The sequence below is a fragment of the Momordica charantia genome, assembly GCF_013281855.1.
Source record: "Momordica charantia cultivar OHB3-1 chromosome 10 unlocalized genomic scaffold, Mcharantia_2.0 BLBB01000010.1, whole genome shotgun sequence".
NCBI classification, from domain to species: Eukaryota; Viridiplantae; Streptophyta; class Magnoliopsida; order Cucurbitales; family Cucurbitaceae; genus Momordica; species Momordica charantia.
The window spans coordinates 1,850,726-1,860,340 of record NW_028275158.1 but is presented as its reverse complement, the minus strand read 5'-3'; the positions used below and the strand labels follow the sequence as shown (position 1 = coordinate 1,860,340).

At 38.0% G+C, this 9,615-nt stretch overlaps 1 protein-coding gene across 3 annotated transcripts; it reads left to right on the top strand.

The window, feature by feature from the left end:
* The first annotated feature begins 310 nt into the window (after nt 1-310).
* On the top strand, nt 311-8,580 carry EMB1691 (Methyltransferase MT-A70 family protein). 3 transcript variants are annotated; one of them, XM_022285184.2, is made up of 9 exons: nt 311-590; nt 1,746-1,875; nt 2,583-2,664; nt 3,714-6,449; nt 6,545-6,628; nt 6,765-6,869; nt 6,973-7,081; nt 7,587-7,738; nt 7,944-8,580. In XM_022285184.2, exons 4-9 carry the CDS (start codon nt 3,774-3,776, stop codon nt 8,364-8,366), a joined length of 3,549 nt encoding a protein of 1,182 aa, XP_022140876.1. In that variant the 5' UTR covers nt 311-590; nt 1,746-1,875; nt 2,583-2,664; nt 3,714-3,773; the 3' UTR covers nt 8,367-8,580. The 3 variants fall into 3 exon arrangements, with proteins under 3 accessions (XP_022140876.1, XP_022140875.1, XP_022140878.1); XM_022285183.2 differs by lacking the exon at nt 1,746-1,875; XM_022285186.2 differs by lacking the exons at nt 1,746-1,875; nt 2,583-2,664.
* Nucleotides 8,581-9,615: the final 1,035 nt, after the last annotated feature.

Genomic DNA, 9,615 nt, shown 5'->3' with positions numbered 1-9,615 from the left:
TACGAACATAACTGAATTAGTTAAGAGATAAGTTTCAGATATATGTGATTGATAAAAAAATTAAAGGAAAAGTCATTTCATAAGTGTGACAAATTAGTTTTAAGGTTGCGTTTGAATATTTATTTTAAGTTTCTAATAATTTAATTTCGTGCAATTTATGGATTAATTCATAAAAATTAGAAAAAAAAAACCGAGGAGGTACAATTTGGTATTTATTAAAATTTAATACAAATGAACTAAATCTAATTATTGAGATAAGTACAGGGGTAAAAAAAAAAAAAAAGAAAAAAGAAAAAGGAAATCAATCGACCTTGGCCGCGGAACGCACAGCTTCATCTCACACGAAACCGCACGCCTCGCCCTCTCTGTCTCTGGTTTCCTCTCCACGCACGAAGGAACGCAGCTATGGCCGAAGCATTTGTCTGCGGTTTTTAGATTCTCTAACCCTCTTCCTCTCAGACCATCTTCAATGCCAACAAAAATTCAACATCGATCTCAGCCCGAGCATTCAACAGTTTCCGTGGATTTCTACATCAATCTCTGATTGCTGGTTCACTCTTGCTCGACTCTCACTCGAGCTCTCCTTCCAGGTACAAGCTTGTAACTCAATGGTTAATTGTATCTATATACGTGCTCTTTTTTAGCTTTGGAATTTTTTGCACCGCTCTCTGTTGGAAATTTGTTAACTCGTTCATGGTGAGGGTTTGGAAGTGAAGGGGGAGGGATAACGCGCGAAGACGAAGGGTTAGGGGGTCTTACGGTGGCTCGAGGCGTGAAGAGGTGGGTGGTTTGGGGATTTCGAGGGTGTGTGGAGGTTGTGGGTTTTGGAATTGACGCGTGAGGTTATGGGCCAAGGGGTTTATAGCTCGAATTACATTAATTTCTAGTGTAGGCGTGCTACTCGTTCCTCCGTCGTGCAATGCTGGAGGTTCAAAGCATCGCACTTATTCCCATGGACCATCCCTTTGTGATAATTCTGAATCTTCTGGCACTTCCATTACCCCCTCGATTTTGATTCGTATGCATTAGTTTTTTTCCGATTCATATGGATTCACCAGCACCGAATTGCCCTGGAATTCACAATTTGAATCAATTGTCCTACAAGTCGGTCAAACTTGTAAGATACAGTACGAGTTTAACTACCCTTTTCTATTATTCTTGTTCCAGTTCCAAATTTCCAACCACTATTCGAGTATTGTTAGAAGTATGCAGCGCACTAGCGATTTGGTGGGCAAAAAAGAAAAAAAAAAAGAGGTCTAGGATTTCAATGAGGTGAATCTCACAATCTATGAAATGTACATATATTAAAACCATCACGAAAAGGTTTAATTGTTAAAGGCAAAGTTCAACTAAAAACAGTCCACAAAATCTTAGAAATAATGGAACTGCTGAGTTCGTTTCGGAAAGGGATGGAGAAGACAAAATTCTTCGGGTCCTTGAGAGCGGGGAAAGGTTCACAACAAAGTCCCTTTTCATCAATCTAACTGAAAGTTCCTTAAAGATTAAGGCCCCCCTCATAAACTTGATCTGGAATTTCGCCAACCCAAAAGAAGCCAAAGTATTTCTGTGGAGTCTAGCTTGTAGAAGTATCAATACTCACGAGAAACTTTGAAAAAAGCTTTTGAGTTGGTATTTATTGCCTTCAGTGTGCCGTTTATTTAACAATAGCACTGAAAATTTGGACGGCCTCTTTTTACATTGTTCTTTGGCTTCAAAAAGTTGGTCCTTTCTGATGAGGGAAGCAGGTATCTCTTTGTGTCTGCCAAAAGCTGTGGAGGATTGGCTCCTGGAGGCCTTCCACGGGTGGTTTTTGAAAGGAAAGGCAAAAGCCCTTTGGAGCTATGCAGTTGAGCTTTTTTCTGGTGGTTATGGAAAGTAAGAAATCTCCCAGCCTTCGACAACACTGTTCGTCCCTATGACCTTTTTTTGTAATCGTGTACAAATTACGACTTCTACTTGGTGTTTAAACCATAGAATTTTTTTTTTTTGGTAACTACAAATTAGTGATGCTCAATCGAGATTGAAAATCTGTTCTTCATTAGTTCTTTTTGGGCGAGGGCTTTCACATCCCCAGCCTAAGGACTGTCTGTTTTGGCTCCCTTTCTTTTCATTGGAGATTGTTTCTGTTTCTTAAAAAGAAAAAAAAATCTTAAAAATAAACTACAAAATCACATTGCGAAGACCTAAAAGGTTAAAATTTGTCATCACTATATAGGTCTTCATCTCCATTTTTTTTATCGTTAGACTTATAACCCCTTGTTACTTTCCTCTTTACTTTTGTGACTTTTGTCTTGTTTCCATGTTACTGCATCTATTGGAGCAAGAAGGGTGTGTTTCAGTGAATAGGTCAGAGCGGAAAACCATATGCTTTTTGGTTGAGTTTTGTTTATTTAATTCAACCACAGTTTAAACAATGTCACTTAAGCAAGAAGTGTATGTGCAGCAAGGTGTCTTAACTAACTTGAGCACAAAATTTTACTCCCCTCAATTTCTTCATTGTACCTTCCAATTTTCCTTTCTAAATTTGATGTTCTAAGCTCTAACTTGGTGTCTTACCTAACTTCAATTTTCCTTTCATGCAGTGGTCTGGATAAGGCAATTCATGTATGGGGGTCTCATTCACTGGTTCTGTGTTGCATTGGAATCAATTTGATTGTTAAATGAGTATGTCCACATCGATGATATTGCAGCCTTCAACAAAATATTCAAGGGTTCCTCCTTCTGATTTCACACTGGAAATGGGTTGCTTAGGCCCCATTGTTTTTTGTTTTTATGTTTTTATACACTACGCATACCTTAAAAGCAAGGAAACATATTTAACGTTATTTGCTTACTTTTGTTTCAAAAAACAATATTTGCACCCTTGTTTTTGAAACAATTAGAAGAAAAACCCAATATAGCCATTTTTTAAAAAACATGACGTTTTGAAGATTCTTAACATTTATTTTCTGAAATTTAAAAAACGAGAAATACCTTAGTGGTAACAAAATCCTATCATGTATTCCCTCTCCTCTCTCTCTTCTTTCTCATGGATTAACTTCTTTCCTTCCCCTATTCTCCCTCTGTCTGGTTCACAAAGTGGTCTCGTTCCTCTCCTTTTCCCCCTTCCTCTCCCTCATCCTATCTCTCTCATGTTTGCCAACCATACCTTCACGTTCTCAAGAATTTTGACTAGCAGATTTCATCATAGGTTGAGTTAGGTATTCTTTTCTTCCTCGATTCCAGACCCCACACGAAGGAAATTTTTGATATGGGTTTTTGCTATTTCGTATCACGTAAACTTTCCTCTGCATCTTTGTTGACATTTTTTTTGCATGTTTTTCTTGGAAATATAGCTAGAAGTATGATATCAATTTATAAATTTAAAAAACTAGACATTTCTGCTACTCCACAACTGGAAAAGTCCATAAAGTAGTTAAAATGTGAACTTTCAACTACATTGATTATTTGATGCAGTGTCTTCTTTTCGTTATAAATTCTGTTATACTTTTTTTCAATTAAATTCCTGTTGTGACGCCTTAGTTTCTTTTGTTTTTTGTTATTAGTTATTATTTATTTTCATGAAAAAGATTTATTAGTTGTGTGTTTCCCATAAAGAATATATATATTTTTTACTTGGGACTGGGGGATATTTGAATAAGGATGTATATTCACAAACCATTACCCTTTTTAATATAGTCTCGTCATGATTTTTTCTCCATGTTTCTATGCAGATGGCTCATTATTAAGCATAACAGCCAGTTTTGAAGTGGTAATCAAGGTACTTACAAGCAATGGATTCGCCTGAATCCAGCAGGAATTATGTGAAGAGAGATGTAGAAGATGGTTTGGGTGGGAAGAATGATAGAGCAGGAGATGATGAAGGGTGGGAAAGTAGTGATAGGAGAAAACGTAGGTCAAGTAGGTCGAGAAAGTCAAGCAATGGAGAAGATACTGATGGATTAGATAGCAGTGGTAGGAAAAGAACGTACGGGGATAGAAGTGAGAATCGAAAAAGGTCAGGAGGCTCTAGTAGAGGAGACAGTGAGGAAGATGAATATGATTCAAGGAAAGAATCACGTTCAAAGCAGACAAAAAAGAAGCAAGAGGAGAGCACCTTGGAAAAATTGAGTAGTTGGTACCAGGATGGAGAATTGGATAATAGGAAAGATGCTGGGGATAAGTCAGGAAGTAGAGGCCTTGGTAAAGGAGATGAAAGTGAAAAAAGAAAAATGACTTCAAAGTTTTCTGAGCATGAAGGTTCTCAAAGTAGAAGCAAAAACAAGGAAGAAAGGTCTCACGATGGAGATTCTGAAAAGACACTGGATCGAGATGCCAAATATTCAGAAAAGAGGCAAAGCAGCAGAGAGAAGGGTCATGGATCTTCTGAACAGGTAAGGAGATCTCGGAGAAGATGGGATGAACCAGATACTGTCAAGAAAGTTGAAGAAAGTTATTCAGATAAAGTCGACGGTAGAAGTAGTAAGGCTTCTGATTTGAAGTATGAGAGTTCAATAGAGAAAAGTGTGCCATCAAGAAATGAACCCAGTGAGAGCAAGGGTCAGGGATTAGATTTATTCAATGACAAGAGTACAAAGTCTAACTACAGGGAGGATAAAAAACTTGATGCGGATAGAGGGAAGAGCAGAGGCAGGACAGAAGTGCAAGAAGAAGGTAGTAGGGCAGGCTCAGTTTCTCGTGAAGATAAATCAAGCAGGGACAAAACTGAAAAATATAGGCAGCAAAAAATTTCTACTAGTAGAGATGCTGCAAATGGTCGGGATAAGGCAGTCAATGGTGATGAAGATGGACGGACGTGGACGAGGGATAAAGGGGCAAGAGAAGTTGGAAATGCTGACAAGTCCAGAAGTCCAGAGAGGATGGAGAGGCATCAAGAATCAGAGTACACAGATGTGGAATATGAAAGAAATTTTAACCACAAGCGGAAGGAATTGGAAAAGGATGGTTATAGGGATGATAGATCTAAAGGCAGGGACGATAGTTGGAGTGATCGGAACAGAGATCGGGAGGGTAATGTTGACAGCTGGAAAAGACGGCAACATGGAACCCAAGACAATGATACTAAATCTGGGGATTTTATGTATGATCATGGTAGGGAGTGGGAGTTGCCTAGACACGGCCGTGAGCGGACTGATAGTGAAAGGCCTCATGGTAGGTCTGGCAATCGGAAAGATGGAAGCAGGGGTGAAGCAGTGAAGACATCATCAAACTTCGGCATTTTGAATGAGAATTATGATGTGATAGAGATCCAAACCAAACCTCTGGATTATGGTAGATCAGAGTCTGGAAACTTTGCTAGGAGGACTGAAGCTGGCCAGCAATCTGAAGGGAAGTTTGCACCAAGTGATGGTGAGTGGATGCATCAGCAGGAAGGAAGGGCAAGGAGGACTGATAGCTATGGTCCAGGACAATCTGATGGAGATTTGAAGGAGAGATATGCTGATGAAGGTGGGGCAACACAAGATCAGAATTCATGGAGGGATGATTTTGATTTTCATGGAGGGAAGGGAAGAGGCCAGAAAGGTGTAAATTCAGGTCGCATTGTTGGCGGTCAAAGTTCTAGCAGTGGATCGCAGCAACTATATGGCAACCAAGAGCCAGGATCCTTTAACCGAGCTGCTCAGCAAGGTATGAAAGGGACTAGAGTAGGTAGAGGAGGAAGGGGAAGACCTGCTGGAAGAGAGAGTCAACAAGGTGGAATGCCAATGCCAATGATGGGATCTCCTTTTGGACCTCTCGGAATTCCTCCGCCAGGACCAATGCAGCCACTTAATCCTGGCATGTCACCTGGTCCAGGGCCACCAGTATCTCCTGGTGTCTTTATCCCACCATTCTCCCCTCCAGTTTGGCCTGGTGCTCGTGGTATTGATATGAATATGTTAGTTGTTCCACCAGGACCATCAGGACCTAGATTTCCTCCTAATATAGGGACACCACCAAATGCTGCCATGTATTTTAATCAATCAGGCTCTGGAAGGGGTGTTTCTTCAGGTGTAGCTGGTCCTGGTTTTAGTGCTTCTGGACCAGTGGGGCGGGGTGCTCAACCTGATAAAACTCCCAGTGGCTGGGCTGTCCAGAAAGGTACTGGTCCTCCTGGTAAGGCACCTTCAAGAGGAGAACAGAATGATTATTCTCAAAATTTTGTTGACACGGGAATGCGACCGCAGAATTTCATACGGGAGCTTGAGCTTACAAATGTAGTAGAGGACTATCCCAAGCTTAGGGAGCTTATACAGAAGAAGGATGAAATTGTGGCCAATTCTGCCTCTCCTCCTATGTATTACAAGTGTGATCTGAGAGAGTTTGAACTTTCTCCAGAGTTCTTTGGAACCAAGTTTGATGTTATTCTCATTGATCCTCCATGGGAAGAGTATGTTCATCGGGCTCCTGGTGTTGCTGATCACATGGAATACTGGACTTTTGAAGAAATTATGAATCTTAAAATTGAGGTAATTTCTTTTGTTATGATTTTCCCATCATTGTCCCATTCAAATATACAGCCTCACCCAGTTGATTATTAAATCTTCCTCCACAAATTTTGCAGGCAATAGCTGATACCCCTTCTTTCATATTCCTATGGGTTGGTGACGGTGTTGGCCTTGAGCAGGGCCGTCAATGTCTAAAAAAGGTAAATAATTATGCCTGTTTATTTGAGAATATGTATAGGACTTTACCTATTGCTTAGGGTGGTGTACATATGTCTACTAAATTATTTATGCCTGTTTGGAAAATTGCCACTCAATGATTCATTTTGGGGTGCATAGTGGGGATTTCGCCGCTGTGAGGATATTTGTTGGGTGAAGACAAACAAAAATAATGCAACTCCAGGTTTACGGCATGACTCCCATACTCTTTTCCAGCACTCCAAGGTCAGTCTAGTTTTTCAAAATTGTCCTTTCTGAGTCTTCTTCTGTATTTTATGAGATTCATCCTTTTCACTTGCGTTTTTATTTTTCTGCTGACTCAATGAAGGAGCATTGTCTCATGGGCATTAAAGGAACTGTACGTCGCAGTACTGATGGTCATATAATCCATGCAAACATCGATACCGATGTAATTATTGCTGAGGAACCTCCTTATGGTCAGTGTTATCCTTAGTTTATTGGACTTGGTAGCCTGAGTTTACATATCTTTTGGTATTTCTTTATACATTTTTTTACACGTGAAGTTGACTGCTAGGATATAAACTGTCGCTCAGTTGTCACTTGTCATATTTAGTGCTTACATGACATGGTGGACTCTGCTGATTGATATGATCAAACGGTTTTGTTTTTAGAACCAATTCATCAGCAGTTTTATTCCTTGGTATTAAGTATGCTGTTTCCTTGTGTTTGGTAGGCGTTTATAGATACTTACAATTAGTCCAATGCATAGCAATTGTTTCTTGATGTGGAAGCGTTGTTGTTAACAAATATTATAAACTCCAAAGGATCTTGTAGAAACGTAATCTTGCTTCCAAGTCTGAAAAAATTCTCAGGCATACAAACTTGTTCCACCTCTGGTTTTTTCTACTTCTGTCTTGCTTTGACGCTTTTAATAAATGGACGAATGGACAATGACTGAGTTTTATGCTTTAAATATTTCAGGTTCAACCCAGAAGCCCGAAGATATGTACAGGATAATTGAGCATTTTGCCCTTGGCCGCAGGAGGCTAGAGCTCTTTGGTGAGGACCATAATATTCGAGCTGGGTGGCTGACCGTCGGTAAAGAACTGTCTTCATCAAATTTTCTTGCTGAGGTATAACATCTGGAAGTAAAATTTTCTACACACAATCACTAACTTTTGTGCTTGCATGACCTCTGAAATTGTGTTCGTGCACATAGGAAATCTTGCATTTTGCATCATATATTTTTCTTGATGCAACTTGCTCGTTGTCTTCGCTGTTGTCATCGGTTATCATTATTTATCTCTGAACTTGAATGGTCACATGGTTCACATTCAGGCATATATCAAGAGCTTTGCTGACAAAGATGGGAAAGTTTGGCAAGGTGGAGGAGGCCGAAATCCACCCCCAGAAGCATCCCATCTTGTTATGACGACTCCAGAAATAGAGTTGCTTAGGCCAAAATCACCAATGAAAAACCAGCAACAAATGCAGCAGCAAAATTCAGCGTCTTTAACCGCAGCCACCTTGACAAATCGGAGGCCAACTGGGAACTCTCCACAGAACCCAGCTGGTTTAGACGTTTCAAATTCAAACCCTATGACACTGCCCCCTTGGGGTTCACAAATGGATGGGTTTAAAGGACGAGAGGCCAACAATATCCCTCTAGGTGATAAAGTTTTTGACATGTGTGGGTTCGGTGAGCAGCCAAGCGGAGAGTATGTCGATTTTGAATCTCATAGACAGATAAATATGTTGTAACATAAGTTATGGGCACAGGAATGTGCTTTGATGTAGCTTCATAAAGAAAAAAAAAGGTAGAAACATTTTTATGGGTTGCCATTTGCATTACATGAATCTGTAGTTTTGCATATTGCTACATTAGAATCCCAAATTGGGGAATCCAGAACTATAGGCAGCTCCCTATTATTCAAAGGAAATTCTATAACATGGGTAGACCAAGCCAATTTTGATATTTAGTAGTGAAAAATTCAGTGCTCGTGAAACGACACCATCTTGACAGAACATATATTTTGTGCCAATATTCTGATATAGTGTACAATAGTTTTCTATTCATTATTAGGTTGAAACTGAGATGGTCTACACTTGTTTCAATACAACACGTTCTTATGGAACATTTTTTAGATACTGTGCTCACTCCTCTTAACGTTTTTTTTTGGGTAGTGATTTAGTTTTTTCATTTTCATAAGTAGAGGGAAGAGAGATAAAAAGAAGGGGGAAATAGAAAAATACCATCTAAGTTTAAAATAATATAAAATCAATAAATATTCAAGTCACACTATGTGAGTGGAAGTTTGGTTTTAGGGATATTTTAGAATTATTTTATAAAGTTTGGGGACCAAATTTGAAGTTTTTGAAATCTAGGGATGAAATAAAAATATATCTTCAAATTCAGGGATCAAAAATATATTTTACCAAAAAAAAATTTATAGTTGGTATCATTTTATTATAAAATATTACAAATTTTTATTTAATTTTAATTTGATACATTAATGAATACCAATAAAATTGTTTAAATATAATTAAATATTACAAAATAAAATTTAATAATATTTTAGGGCCATTTTGTATGCCATCCAAATTTTGTTTTTTGTTTAAAAATTCACTGAAATAATGAATACAGGTTTGACATATTTCAGGGAGTTGTTTTCAAATTTCGTGATCTTACAAATTACATTTTTATATTTTCAATGTTATAATTACACTAAAAAGATAAAAACTCTAATAAATATATTATATAATTTTATAAACTCATTTCTTCATTGTTGAAATTAATAAATTTAAAATACAATATATTATAATTATAAAATAATAATAATACAAAATTTATAATGTTAGTAAATAAATGAATATTATTTTAGATTTAACTAAATAATTAGTCAATAACTACTACTACTTTACAAATATACTACTAAATCTCTCGAACAATTTTTTAAACTAAGATTTAATTTATAAATTTGCTATCAAACACATGTCTGAAAAATATTGA

What these genes read in the sequence shown, in the direction of transcription:
- EMB1691 (XM_022285186.2), top strand. Translation starts at nt 3,774, where the DNA reads ATGGATTCGCCTGAATCCAGCAGGAATTATGTGAAGAGAGATGTAGAA. An exon ending in TTATGAATCTTAAAATTGAG is followed by an intron (nt 6,450 to 6,544) that starts GTAATTTCTTTT and finishes CAAATTTTGCAG; the next exon opens with GCAATAGCTGATACCCCTTC. An exon ending in CTCTTTTCCAGCACTCCAAG is followed by an intron (nt 6,870 to 6,972) that starts GTCAGTCTAGTT and finishes GACTCAATGAAG; the next exon opens with GAGCATTGTCTCATGGGCAT.